Raw genomic sequence first — 14,832 nt, forward strand, 5'->3', positions numbered from 1 at the left:
TCTATTTTTATTTATTTTTTGTACAAAAGATGTTCCCGGACCAGTGGTTGACCTTAAGACAGTTCATGTGACCAAGAAGATGATTTCACTCACCTGGTCAGATCCCCTGGATAATGGTGGAAGTGACATCATGGGCTATGTTGTTGAAAGAAAAGATGCCAAAATGCACATTTACAGACAACCCTTAGAAGTTGCTGCTTGCAAATGTGACATTGTTGGTCTTCTTGATGGAGAAGAATATATGTTCCGTGTAGTTGCAAGGAACAAGTATGGCCTTGGTGCTCCTGTTGACTTTGGACCTGTTTTAGCAGTGGATCCCAAAGGTAAATAAAACAGAATAATACAATTATTTTATCTCATTATTGAAAATACATTTAAATTATGTTCATTTTATAATTTGTATTACTTGTTTTCATACAAATGCAATAAACAATGTTGACTTTATTGAAATTTTAGGAGTTCCATCTGCCCCAGAGAAATTGCACTATACGGAAAGGACCAAGAACACTATTACTTTGACTTGGGAACCTCCCCGTAGCGATGGTGGTTCTCCAATCAGAGGCTACTATGTTGAAAAGATGAGACAAGACAGCAACGAATTTGATGTTGCCAATCGGCAACTCTGCAAAGACCTCACCATCACTCTGGAAAGTCTCTCTGAGAACATGATGTATGACTTCAGAGTCAAAGCTGTCAATGAGGTTGGAGATGGAGAACCATCCAAACCAATCAGTGTCAATATTCAGGATGATGAACGTATGTATCACTCCCTATAATGTAAATCATTGACAACTTTTGAACACATTTAGTTTAAGTTTTTTATCAAATTCATACCTTACTCTTTTCATTTATATTTTTCCTCTATTTTAGATTCACCAACTGTTAAGTGGTTGAAATTCTTTAAGAGTGATGCCATTATTGTCAAGAAGGGAGCAGCTATTGAAATTCCTGCTGAAATTCTTGGCCTACCCTTGCCTACCTTTGAGTGGACAAAGAATGGAGTAGTTATTGACCAACCTACTGAGACAATGACATTGGAATCAGAGGAGATTAACAGGCAAACTATCAATACCAAAATTGGTATTCCTGAAACTGTAAGACAAGATACAGGCATTTACAAGTTAACTGCCACAAATACCCGTGGAGTAGGTCAACGGACAATACGAGTGGATATCTTGGGTAAGACTTTAAATCATGTTCAGTATTTGATTTTACTTAAGCTTATAGAATTTTCACCAAATGGGAAGTAGTATTGGTTGTTACAAGTTACATGGTGCTTTTCCTGTAATTAAGTTATGTAGGATGCAACTCTTTATTTTCAGCAATTCTGTTACAAGATTACTTTAATGATGCATTGAGGGGATGTCATAACTGTGGTGGTGTTGTTTCCCTAGATCGCCCATTGGCACCAAGAAACATTGTGGTGTCTGACATCAAAGCTGAGTCTTGCTACCTAACCTGGGATGCTCCAGAGGACAATGGTGGAAGTGACCTCACTAACTACATCATTGAGAAGAGAGATGCCAGCAAAAAGAAGTCTGACTGGGAACAGTTGACATGCTGCATCATAGACAGACGTTATGGGGTTAATATATATTATTAATACATATTACTATGAGACAGTCCTTTTCAGAATTAGACTGTGATATGTGCTTTTAAATGCTCTAAATGTGATTTAATCCCCTTCTGAAGGTGTACAAGTTGGAGGCCTATGGTACCTACCAGTTTCAGATCAAAGCTGAGAACAAGTACGGGGTCAGTGATGGTTGTGAATCAGAAAAGGTTGTACTCAAAGATCCATTTGGTCTTCCTGGGCCTCCCCAGAGACCAAGGATTATTGGTCACACTTGCTCATCCATGTTGGTCACTTGGGAGCCTCCAAAAGACAATGGTGGCGCAACCATTCAAGGCTACTGGCTTGAAAAGAGAGAGAGAGGAGCTGTGTACTGGAGTCGTGTTAACAGGGCTCCAGTAACAAAACCAGCAGTCAAGGGCCTGGAATACAGTGTGCTCCACCTTATTGAGGGTGCCGAGTACCAGTTCCGTGTAATGGCTCAGAATGCAGCTGGCGTTGGACCTCCAAGTGAAGCAACAGAGTGTGTGTTTGCACTTGATCCAAGATGTAAGTAATATTTCTTATGTTGATAGGTTTATGAATTCCCGTTTCTAATGAATAAAACATTCTTAAATGTTACTTGTAGACCCACCAGGTCAACCACCAGCACCTGAAGTATCAGACAAAACCACAAGCAGCGTGAGTCTTTCCTGGACCTCACCAGAAAAAGATGGAGGAAGTCCAATAAAGGGTTACATTGTTGAAGTTCAGGATGAAGGTTCACATGAGTGGAAAAGGATCAATACACCGAATAAGCTGATCCTAACCAATTCATACACTGTGTCAGGGCTTAAAGAGAATAAAAAATGCAGGTTCAGGATTGTTGCTGTCAATGCTGCTGGTGAATCTGAGCCAAGTCCCAGAACTGCCGATACCATTGTACAAGATATTCTGGGTAAGCCTTACTTTTGTGCAGATGTGTTGCAATAATATAGAGTAATAGTTAATACATACATGTAGAAAGTTATATATGATTAAAGATATGTGTAACTCGACTTGTTCACAGAGGAACCTGTCATTACCATGGAGGTCACAGTTCATGAGCTTCTGAATTGTCATGCTGGAACAACCATCAAGATTCCAGCCACCATCTCTGGCAAACCTATTCCGAATGTTACATGGGACTTTGATGGAACTGCCCCAACAGGGAAAAAGAATGAGCGTCATACTTTGCCAGAGGATTCAGAAGTAGGATTATTAATATTTTTTTAAATATTTTTTTAAAGTCCAAACAAACATGCATTATTTAAATAATAAATTTTACATTTAAACTTTGCAGATATCATCCAGTGATACAACATCAGTAGTGACAATCCCTGAATGTAAATTAAACCACTCTGGGCGATACATCATCACTGCCAGCAACCAGGCTGGCACCAAAATCGTTAAAGTGCGCGTGAATGTACTTGGTAAGCAACATTATATTTAAAATACAAAACATCACAACCTGAAACAGTAGTAGTTTCATTCAAATATAAGTTTAGAAGTATGTATCATATCACATAATATCATATCTCATTATACCATGTCTCTTTTTTTCTAGATTTGCCTGGAGCTCCTACAGATCTCAAAGTCAGTGACATCACACGTGGAACATGTAGACTAAGCTGGAAGCCACCAGACTGTGATGGGGGTGACAGAATCAAGAGCTACTTTGTTGAGAAAAAGACTGTTGAAGGAAAGGCTTGGACAAAGGTCAACCCAGCTTGCGCAACACAGTCCTTAGTTGTGCCAGACCTCATTGAAGGACAAGAATACTTGTTCCGTGTAAGAGCTGAGAATCGCTTTGGTTTAGGACCTCATATCACAACCATTCAGCGGACTAAAGCCAGAGATCCTATTCGTAAGTGTATTTTGTAAACGAGTCTATCATTAACCCGAAGACCGCAACGATCTTTGATTGTACAGATAAGGCGTCATTTGAAACTGCAAAGGGTCTACTTCTATTTGTGCATAGTCATAATAACAACAAAACAATGTGCTTTTGTAAAATAAAAAATGTTTAAATACAGTTTATCCTGACTATTCATAACACTGAATTTTTGCAGATCCTCCTGATCCACCCACAAGAGTCAAAATCGTTGATGTGTCCAAGGGCATTGTGACTCTGACATGGAAGCCACCAAAGAATGATGGTGGTGCACCTGTAACTCACTACAATGTTGAACGTCTGTGGTGGGATAGCAGTGGAAACCAGCAAGAGTCCTGGAGACAGTGCAACCGCCGTGATATTGATACCACCACTTTCAAAGTGGAGGATCTCCACCAGGGTGCTGAATACGAATTCCGTGTTAAGGCTGTGAATGAGGTTGGTGCCAGTAGACCATCCTCTACAGCTGGACCAATCATTATTAAGGACCAGAACAGTGCGTACAAAGCAACACACATAAAGGAATTCAGTGAATTTGGGTTGCATGGTGTACAAATTCTTTCTTCCTTTCACTTTTAGGGGCACCTTCCATTGAGCTTCCAGAATTCATGGAGGTTGAACAGTGTGCTGATATTCATATTGTTGCTAAGATTAAGGGCTGTCCATTTCCAACACTTACATGGCAGAAGGCTCCTCCTCACAAAAGTGAAAACAAGGTTGATGTTGAGTATGATGAGCACATTAACAAACTTGTGTCTGATGATAGCTGCACACTGTTGATCCAGCAGGGCAAACGCTCAGATACAGGCCTCTACACTCTTACTGCTAGCAACAGCCTTGGCACCATTGCCAAAGAAATGAGGCTTAATGTTCTAGGTAAATTTCAACAACCAATTTTTCATATGAAGAGATGTAGGTGTTGTTATTAGAAGTAACATAATTCTTTCTTCTTTTAAACAGGGCGTCCTGGGGCTCCATCTGCACCCATTAAATTTGAGGAAATTCATGCTGAACAGATAACACTGTCATGGCTGCCTCCTAAGGATGATGGTGGCTCCAAAATTACAAATTACACTATTGAGAGACGTGTTGCCAACAGGAAGACTTGGATACCTGTCACTAGTGAACCCAAAGAGAGAATATTCACGGTTGACAATCTAATGCCAGGCCATGAGTACATTTTCAGGATTAGGGCTCAAAACAAATATGGTGTTGGTGATCCTCTTGATAGTGAACCTGAAGTAGCCAGAGATGTGTTCAGTAAGTATTCATTCACATATTTAAAGCTTATCTAATTAGAGACATGTTGTATGTTTAGATTAGTCCTACATTTATTTCACCTGATAATTCTGATGTTATTTTATGTCTATTTTTTAGTGCCACCTGGCCAATGTGACAAGCCAACACTCTCTAGCATCACAATAGACTCCATGACTGTGAACTGGGAAGAGCCAGACTCAGATGGAGGCACTCCAATCACAGGCTACTGGCTTGAGCGTAAAGAAACCACATCTAAACGCTGGAGCAGAGTAACTCGTGATCCAGTCAGGCCCATGCCACTTGGTGTGTCACACAGAGTCACAGGGCTCATTGAGGGATCTCAGTATTTGTTCCGCGTGATTGCAATTAATGCGGCAGGATGTGGACCTCCAAGTGAGCCATCTGATCCAACATTTGCTAGAGATCCAATAGGTAGGAAAACAATACAGTGTCAGATCCAATGGCATATTGTTTTTTAGTAATAGAGACTCAAACTATGACAAACCTGTTTTCTTGTAGCTCCTCCTTCGCCCCCAACTCCGAAAGTCACGGACTGGACTAAGACCACAGCAGACTTGGAATGGATTCCACCATTGAAGGATGGAGGTTCAAAGATAATGGGCTACCATGTTGAATACAAAGAGGAGGGCACAGAAGCATGGGTTAAGGTTTGTTTAAGATTTATGTATACCCAAATATTTAAATTTTAGCAAAACATGTTCATGTACTCTTTATACATTACAAATAAAATCTTCCTTCTGTTCCAGGCCAAAGACAAGGAAGTTAGAGGTACTAAATTTGTGGTCACTGGACTGAAAGAGAATGCATTGTATAAGTTTAGAGTTTTGGCATTCAGTGCTGCTGGTCTGAGTGAACCAGGCGAAGTTGCTGATGCTCTTGAAATGAAGGACCGGATAAGTAAGTCTCAGTGATTCAACATTCTGCAAATTAAGTGCTATTTTATTGCTTGTGTGGAGGAAAAAAAACATAAGGATTTATTTGCAATAATAATTGAATGAAAATTTGTTTTTGCCATTTCAGTTTTGCCAGTCCTTGAGCTGGACATTTCAGTAAAGGAGAAGATGGTTATTCATGCAGGAGGTGTTATTCGTATCATCGCTTATGTGTCAGGCCAACCTCCACCTGTGATAACATGGAGCAGAGATGGGTATCCAGTCCCATCAGAAGCTGTTATTGAAACCACCTCAATCAGCTGTTCCATGGTAATTAAAGATTGCACTAGGGCACAACGAGGTGTTTATACAATAACAGCCAAGAATGATGGAGGAGAAGTGAAGAAGTCTGTTATTGTTGACGTTCTTGGTAAGTAAGAATTATCAGACACGAATAATCTATACATTACTGTGAAATAGCTATGTTATAGAAACTACAGTTTCTTTTCTTATTTTGCTACTTCAGACATCCCTGGTCCAGTGGGGGCACCATTTACAGCTGAAAACCTTACAAGTGACTCATGCAAGCTGAACTGGTTTTTCCCTGATGATGATGGTGGATCTGCCATCTCCAACTACATAATTGAGAAACGTGAAGCTGATCGCAAGGCTTGGACATCTTGCTTCTATACAGCAGGCAGACAAAATGCTGTAGTAAATAATCTGGTGCTTAAAAAGGAATATTTCTTCAGAGTCGCAGCTGAAAATGCAATTGGAGTAGGTCCTTTCTGCCAAACAGCATGTGAAATTGTGATTAAAGATCGCATTAGTAAGTATTTTTCTTTATTTTTCTATTTTTTCTGGTTTTAAAATAGCTTGAAACTATATGACCAATTAATGCAACTGTACAATAATATTCCGCATTGATGGTAGCTAATCATCATTTGACCTCTTTTTGACTAGATGTTCCATACCGTCCAGAAGATCTTGAGGTGACTGCCATCACCAAAGACTATATCAGTGTGACTTGGAAGCCACCTAAGTATGATGGAGGGTCTGAGGTGTTATCCTACATTCTTGAGGCTCGCACGATTGGCAAAGACAAGTTTGTCAGACTGACCAAAGAGAAACTTATGGATAGGAAATACACTTATGATGGTCTTCGTGAAGGCGACACCTGTGAATTCCGTGTCAGTGCAGTGAATGAAGTTGGTCCAGGCAAACCATCCTTCTCCACTAAGCCAATTACATGTAAAGACGAACTTGGTGAGTTTTTTTTTTTTTAGCTCTTCAATTGTTCTTCATTTGGTACACCACATTACACTAGCTATTATCTAAGTGTTCATGATGTGATATTTTTCTTTTTCCCATTTTAGAGCCCCCTACAATTGAGCTGGACTTCCGTGATAAGGTTGTTGTTCGTGTTGGTGAAAGCTTTGCACTACAGGGGCGGTATACTGGAAAACCAGCGCCAACTGTCACCTGGTCAAGAGATGATAAGGAACTAAAAGCAGATGACCACATCAAGTTCAAAAATACTACTACCACTATGTGTCTGGGTATTATTAAAGGTCAGCGTGGACACAGTGGCAAATACTGTGTGACAGTTGAAAACTGTACTGGTGCTCGTAAAGGCATTTGTAATGTCACAGTTGCAGGTAAGTCTCATGAAACAAGACAAATGTTTACTAAACTATAAAATAATATGATGAATAAAAAAAATACATATTTTGGTCTGATGACTAACAAAAGCAACCTCTCTTATCTATGTATATTTTGTGCATTTTTAGATCGACCATTGCCTCCAGAGGGCCCAGTTGTATTTGAGGAAGTTCACCGAGATCACATGGTTATTTCTTGGAAGCCCCCTCTTGATGATGGTGGATGTGAAATTTCTAACTACATCATTGAGAAGAGAGATGTAAACAGGGACATGTGGACAACTGTAACATCTGCCACCACAAAAACCCGCTGCAAAGTACCTAAGCTTGTAGAGGGTCGTGAATACATCATAAGAATTAGTGCTGAGAACCTGTATGGCATAAGTGACCCACTGGAGTCAGAGGAGATGAAAGCTAAAGATCTATTCAGTATGTAAAAACACAAAGAAATATTGTAAATTTAAACCTATAAAAATTGTATGTTTTGTTCCTGATATCCTTCACCTTATTACAGGGGTACCTGAGGCACCTGAGCAACCCACTGTAAAAGACGTCTTCCATGATTCAGCACTGGTGATTTGGAACCGTCCTCGTGATGGTGGAAAGCCCATAACAAACTATATATTTGAGAGGAAGGAGCCCACAGCTAAGAGATGGTCTCGTGCAACCAGAGATCAAATCTACCCTGCTACACAGTATAGGGTACAAGACCTCGTTGAAGGCTGTGAATATGAATTCCGTGTAATGGCAGAGAATGAAATTGGAACTGGAGATCCTAGCCTTCCCAGTAAACCTATTCTTGCAAAGGATCCGATTGGTAGGTCTTCATGTTTTGATGGTTTCTTTTTCTTAATGCATATCAAGAAATAGTACTTTTGATAATTCTTTATTCACTTATTCTTTAATAGTTAAGCCAAGCCCACCTGTTTTGCCTGAAGCTGTTGACAAGACTAAAGATTCTGTAAGTCTGTCATGGCGTGTTCCTCGCCATGATGGTAAAGGGAAAATATTTGGTTACTTGACTGAGTATCAGAAGCCCGGTGCAATCGAATGGATCCAGGCAAATGAATCACCTGAATCATGCCCAGACACCAAGTTTGTTGTGACAAATCTACCAGACGGTGGAGAGTTTCGATTCAGAATTATGGCTGTGAATGCAGCTGGAAAATCTGAGCCTGCTTATGTCAAGGAACCAGTGAAAGTTCATGACAGACTTGGTAATTTCTTCCTTTTTGTTTACATATTCAGAAAACAGTAGTGTTGAAAGGTAGCTGTTGCTTTATAATTACACATATTTAACTGGAGGTATGTTGTTCACATACTGGAAGATAAAAAAATATGAATAATTCATATCCTTCTAATCTCAATTCTCATGCAGAGGAACCGGAGTTGCTGTTAGATGCCAATATGGCACGTGACCACCTTGCCATGGTTGGAACAGACATCACACTTAGTGCCACATTTAAGGGCATGCCAATTCCCACTGTCTCTTGGAAAAAGAATGATGGTGAAGTTCCTGCTCATTGTCTTATTGAGGTCACAGCAAGTGGAAGCAAACTTCACATTAAGAAGTGTACCCGTGCTGACTGTGGCAATTATACCATCACTGTTCAAAATGCAGCTGGAACGAAATCTGCTACCTGCACTGTCCTTGCTCTTGGTACGAATGTTTTAAGAATAAATGCTTAACGGTATACATATTTTCTATAATTAGCTAGATATCTAGATGAATCTTTTTTTTTTGTTTAGATAAACCTGGACCACCAAGGAATCTTAAAATCTCTGAAGTCACAAGTGAATCAGCTTACCTGACATGGCAAAAGCCAGAAGATGATGGTGGTGCTGTGATCTCCCACTATGTTGTGCAAAAGAAAGATGTAGCAGCTGAGAACTGGGTTCCAGTTTGTGCTGCATCTAAAAAGCTTAGCCTTATGGCTCAATATCTGATGGAGGGAATTCAGTATCTCTTCAGAGTTGCAGCTGAGAATCAGTTTGGCAGGAGTGCATTTGTTGAAACCACCAAGCCTATCAAGGCAGTTGATCCACTTTGTAAGTATTAAATATAATGTTACTTTTCAATGCTTAACTATTTTATACCAGTTTGTTTCATTCATTTGTATATTTTTACCTAAAGATCCTCCTGGTCCACCCAAGAATCTGCATCATGTGGATGCAGACAAAACTGAAGTATGGCTTCAATGGGAGTGGCCTGATCGCACAGGTGGAAGTGAGATCACCGGATTCATTGTTGAACATCAAGAAGAAGGTGCCACCGACTGGGTGACCTTCAAGACTGTCAGCAATCCTCAATGCCATGTTACTGGACTTGTGGAGGGCAAAACCTACAGATTCCGTGTAAAATCACAAAATGCAATTGGCATTAGCCGACCAGACACCAGTGTGCCTATTACTTGCCAGGAAAAAACCTGTAAGGCTTACACAATATTATATTTAAAAATTACTGACAACATATTACATTTTATTATGCTCAAGGTTAATTAAATGTTTTTTCTTTCAGTGGCTCCAACTATTGAAGTTGATGTGAAGCTTATTGAGGGTCTTGTTGTGAAAGCTGGCAGTACAGTCGTCCTCCCAGCGGTCATGCATGGAATCCCAACTCCAACAGCCAAGTGGCAAAGTGAAGGAAATGAGCTTAAAACTGAGGGCAAATGTAAGATTGTTACTGAAGGAAATTCAACTGTCTTGACTATTAGTGAATGTGTCAGAACTGACAGCGGAGAGTATGGCCTTACTGTGGCAAACCCTGCTGGAAGCAAGTCTGTTGCTCTACATGTTACAGTCCTTGATGTTCCATCTGCTCCGGTTGGTCCTGTAAATATCCTTGAGGTTACCCCTGATCATATGATAATCCAGTGGCGTGAACCAAAAGATGATGGTGGCACACCTTTGATGAACTATGTTGTAGAGAAGAAGGATGTCAAGAAGCCTTGGGAGCCGTGGTCAGTTGTGAGTTCTGGAAGCACAAGCACAAAGGCCAAAGTCCCACGTTTGGAGAAGGGACGTGAATATATTGTACGTGTACGTGCTGAGAATAAAATTGGCATTGGTGCTGGCCTTGAAAGTCCTCCCACTATTGCCAAGCATATGTTTGATCCACCAGGTCCTCCTAGCCAACCAACATGTTCTGACATAACAGAAAATGCTGTAACAGTGTCATGGACTGAACCAGAAACTGATGGTGGAAGCCCTGTGAGTGGCTACATTGTTGAGCGCAGGGAGATGACTGGTAAATGGATTCGTGTCAATAAAACACCAGTCTTGGATGTAAGATACAGGGTCTGTGGTCTGTTTGAGGGCAATAGCTATGAATTCAGAATCTTTGCTGAAAATGTTGCTGGTGTAAGTGAGCCTTCATATCCATCAGACCCAGTGAAAGCTAAACGTCCAATTACTCCTCCGGGGCCTCCAAGTAACATTAAGCTGAAGGACTGGAGCAAGTCATATGCAGATTTGGTATGGACCAAACCTTCCAGAGATGGTGGCAGCCCCATCCTAGGCTATGTTGTTGAATGCCAGAAATCAGGTTCTGCACAGTGGGATAGAATAAATAAGGATCTAATAAAGTTTTGTGTATTTAGAGTACCTGGACTTAGTGAAGGCACAGAGTACAGATTTCGTATTAGAGCCTCAAACAAGGTTGGAGATGGTGAGCCAAGAGAACTCACGGAAACTGTGCTTGCCAAAGACATTCTTGTTCCCCCTGATGTAACTGTTGATGTTGCTTGTCGTGACCTCCTAACAGTTAGAGCAGGGCAACTCATCAACCTTGTAACCCGTGTTAAGGGCAGACCTGACCCTGAAATCACTTGGACTAAAGATGCAAGAGTTTTAGGCAGAGATAAACGCACTGAGATGAACAATAACTTCCCTCTTGTTGAGCTGGTAATTCAGGAAGCTGTTAGAGCTGATTATGGAAAATATGCAATTCAAGCAAAGAATAGCAGTGGTCAAGCACAAGCTACAATTATTGTCAATGTACTTGATATTCCAGGAGCCTGTCAGAATTTGAAGGTTGCTTATGTGACTAAAGACTCGTGTATGGTTTCTTGGGAAAATCCAGAGGATAATGGTGGCACTGAAATTACTAATTATAAAATTGAGTGCAGACAACCAAGTCAAAGAGGATGGACAGTTGTTACTTCTGACTGCACCAAACGACTTTTCAAAGCTCCACTTGTTGAGAAATGTGAATATTTCTTCCGTGTGAGCGCAGAGAATAAAATTGGAGCTGGTCCACCAACAGAAACAAAAGCACCAGTCCTTGCTGTTGATCCAGTTGAGAAACCTGGTGAGCCAGAGAACTTCCAAATCTCTGAAATTGGCAAGACATTTGTCTTTCTCAAATGGAAGAAACCAGAATACGATGGTGGTAGTCGTAACCTTGCTTACCATATTGAAAAGAAGCCTAAAGAAGCAGATGAATGGGAACGATTACACAAAGGTGCTATAAAGGAAACCTATTTCATGGCTGACAGATGCATTGAGAACCAAATTTATCAATTTAGAGTTCAAACAAAGAATGAGGGAGGAGAGAGTAACTGGGTGACGACAGCTGAAGTTCTTGTAAAGGAGGAACTTGTACAGCCAGAGCTCAAAGTCAAACTGGCGGGTGTTCTTGTTGTTAAAGCTGGAGATGCCATTCCAATTGAGGCAGAGCTTATAGGTAAACCTCAGCCTGATGTAAAATGGTCTAAAGAAGGTGACACTGGAGATATCACCAAAAGCCCAAGAGTACAAGTTGAAACTGGCACCAACTTCACAAAATTCCTGCTCACAAATTCAAGACGTGGAGACACTGGAAAATACATAATTACTGCAACAAATACTGCTGGAACCTGCTCTGCTGAGGCCAAGGTTAATGTTCTTCACAGACCAGGTCCTATTAGAGACCTGAAAGTGTCAGACATTTCTGTGGACAGATGCAAGCTTACATGGGAGATACCAGAAGATGATGGTGGTTGTGAGATCTATAACTACATCATAGAAAAATGTGAGACAAAGAGAGGTGTGTGGTCAATTCATTCAGCAGCTATTATTACCAATTCAGCTAAAGTTACTCGCCTTATCGAAGGAAATGAATACATATTCCGAGTGAGAGCTGAGAACAAGATGGGTGCTGGCCCTGCTGTTGAAACTGAGTCCATTGTTGCAAGGACCCAGTTCAGCAGACCAGGTGTACCTGATGCTCCAGAGATTACCAAAATTACAAAAGAAGAAATGGTTGTTATGTGGTGCTCTCCTGATAATGATGGCGGAAAACCTATAACTGGTTATATTCTTGAGAAAAAAGAAGAGCATGCCATTCGGTGGGCCCCTGTTGTTAAGTCCCCAATTGCAGGGACACAGATGACTGTTACAGGTTTACTGCCTAATCATGAATACCAGTTCCGTGTTAGGGCTGAAAATGAAATTGGAGTTGGTGATGCAAGCAAGCCATCCAGATCATTCACTGCAAGAGATCCAGTTGGTATGTCCATCTACAGTCAAGTAATTTGTAAAATGTTTGTTTGTTGATGTATTTACAACTAATTTTTTATTTGTTTTTCTATTTGCAGAGCCTCCTGGTCCCGTTAGTAACTTAAAGGTGACTGACAGCTCAAAGACATCAATTACTCTTGCATGGACAAAGCCTACATATGATGGAGGCGCTCCTCTTATTGGATATGTTGTTGAGCTAAGAGTCAAGGGAACAGACAAGAAGGGAGATGAAGGCTGGAAAAGGTGCAATGTTGCTGCCCAGTTGATTGGAACAGAATTCACAGTCTCAAGCCTGGATGAGAAGCTTGAATATGAATTCCGTGTTTCTGCCCAAAATCAGGTTGGCTTAAGTCAGCCAACTAATCTTGGAGGAGCTGTGATACCAAGAGAAGTCTTGGGTGAGTTTCCATAGACTACTCTTAAACTTTATCAGCAACATGCCGTCCTAATTCCTAATTCCTTGTGTTTTTATCCATTTTTTTCCCACAATCTTCAGAGGCCCCCGAGATTGATTTCGATGCAGAACTGAAGAAAGGTGTGACTGTTAGAGCTGGCTGCCCAATAAGATTAGTAGCAACAATCAGAGGCAGACCCGCTCCCAAGGTCTTATGGAGGAGAATGGGAAAAGATAATGTTGTACAGAAGGGCCATGTTGATCTCATTGACACTATGACATTCCTTGTTATCTCTGAAACCACTCGTGATGATTCAGGCAAATATTCATTGACTGTATCCAGTCCAGCTGGAGAGAAGGCAGTGTTTGTGAATGTCAATGTACTTGGTAAGTAAAAAAAAAAAACAAGCTCCCATTTTTTCTTTTGTTTCAGTCACGTGACTTCTACTGCTCATCTGCCATATTTTTAAATATAAAATATAAATATATAAAAAAATTACACAACTAAAACAGATGAATATATATATATATATATATATACAGTGGGTACGGAAAGTATTCAGACCCCCTTCAATTTGCAACCTCACATGGTCTCCACCTGAAAATGATGGTGGCAGTAACATCACTCATTACATTGTTGAAAAACGAGAAATTGATCGCAAGACTTGGGCAACAGTGAAAAATAATGTTGATAACACCGCATTTAAAGTTAGCAATCTCGTCCCAGGAACAGAGTATTACTTCAGGGTCATTGCGGTAAATGAGTATGGTCCCGGGGTCCCAAGGGTTACAGCAAAATCCTATCTGGCCTCTGATCCTATCAGTAAGTGTATTCTTAATCAGAACATTTTTAAAGGCTTTTAGAATTCTTGTTGAAAGGGTATTACTATAACAATTGTGTCTCTTCCCTCAAGGCAAGCCTGATCCACCACAAAAGGTTGATGTTCTAGAGATTAGTAAGAACAGTGCAACTGTGGGATGGGTGAAACCAATGCGTGATGGTGGAGCTAAAATTGATGGCTACATTATTGACTATCTTGAGCTTCCAATGCCTAAACCTCCCAAGAAACCAGTGGAGGCTGAAGGTGAGGCTGAGCCTGGTGTAGAGCCGGTGGCTCCACCCCCGCCTGAACCTGTGATTGAGGAAGAGAAGGAGGAGAAAAAGGAGGAATGGACGCCGTACACAGTCGTAAAAGATTTGAGCATCTCTATTGCTGGATTAAAGGAGGGAAGAAAATATCGCTTCAGAGTGGCAGCAAGAAATGCCATGGGGTCCAGTCTTCCCACAGAGACCAGAGAAGCTTATGAGATCAAGGAGCAGATGTGTAAGTTATTAAATCATATATTACTCAAACATATTTTGAACTACACTTCCACTAAAAACCTGTTCAATCTTGTTATTTATCCAGTCCAGCTGGAGAGAAGGCAGTGTTTGTGAATGTCAAAGTACTTGGTAAGTAAAAAAAAAAAACAAGCTCCCATTTTTTCTTTTGTTTCAGTCACGTGACTTCTACTGCTCATCTGCCATATTTTTAAATATAAAATATAAATATATAAAAAAATTACACAACTAAAACAGATGAATATATATATATATATATATATACAGTGGGTACGGAAAGTATTCAGACCCCCTTCAA

At 40.5% G+C, this 14,832-nt stretch overlaps 1 protein-coding gene across 1 annotated transcript in view; it reads left to right on the forward strand.

Annotated features, from left to right (window-relative positions):
* The window catches only part of ttn.1 (titin, tandem duplicate 1), a 143,868-nt gene that overhangs the window by 74,400 nt on the left and 54,636 nt on the right, over positions 1 to 14,832 (forward strand). Inside the window, 30 exon segments of the mRNA XM_016445598.1 lie at positions 30 to 323; positions 457 to 756; positions 871 to 1,179; positions 1,395 to 1,585; positions 1,693 to 2,122; positions 2,202 to 2,510; positions 2,622 to 2,803; positions 2,895 to 3,024; positions 3,159 to 3,458; positions 3,664 to 3,981; positions 4,065 to 4,361; positions 4,446 to 4,745; positions 4,863 to 5,177; positions 5,265 to 5,413; positions 5,513 to 5,663; positions 5,787 to 6,068; positions 6,165 to 6,467; positions 6,602 to 6,904; positions 7,015 to 7,296; positions 7,429 to 7,728; positions 7,814 to 8,116; positions 8,208 to 8,516; positions 8,678 to 8,959; positions 9,049 to 9,348; positions 9,434 to 9,727; positions 9,818 to 12,787; positions 12,876 to 13,196; positions 13,295 to 13,583; positions 13,756 to 14,015; positions 14,107 to 14,517. Coding sequence (XP_016301084.1) covers positions 30 to 323; positions 457 to 756; positions 871 to 1,179; positions 1,395 to 1,585; positions 1,693 to 2,122; positions 2,202 to 2,510; positions 2,622 to 2,803; positions 2,895 to 3,024; positions 3,159 to 3,458; positions 3,664 to 3,981; positions 4,065 to 4,361; positions 4,446 to 4,745; positions 4,863 to 5,177; positions 5,265 to 5,413; positions 5,513 to 5,663; positions 5,787 to 6,068; positions 6,165 to 6,467; positions 6,602 to 6,904; positions 7,015 to 7,296; positions 7,429 to 7,728; positions 7,814 to 8,116; positions 8,208 to 8,516; positions 8,678 to 8,959; positions 9,049 to 9,348; positions 9,434 to 9,727; positions 9,818 to 12,787; positions 12,876 to 13,196; positions 13,295 to 13,583; positions 13,756 to 14,015; positions 14,107 to 14,517 — 11,184 coding nt within the window.

The sequence above is a fragment of the Sinocyclocheilus anshuiensis genome, unplaced genomic scaffold (genome assembly GCF_001515605.1).
Source record: "Sinocyclocheilus anshuiensis isolate Anshui unplaced genomic scaffold, SAMN03320099.WGS_v1.1 scaffold179, whole genome shotgun sequence".
Taxonomy (NCBI): Eukaryota; Metazoa; Chordata; class Actinopteri; order Cypriniformes; family Cyprinidae; genus Sinocyclocheilus; species Sinocyclocheilus anshuiensis.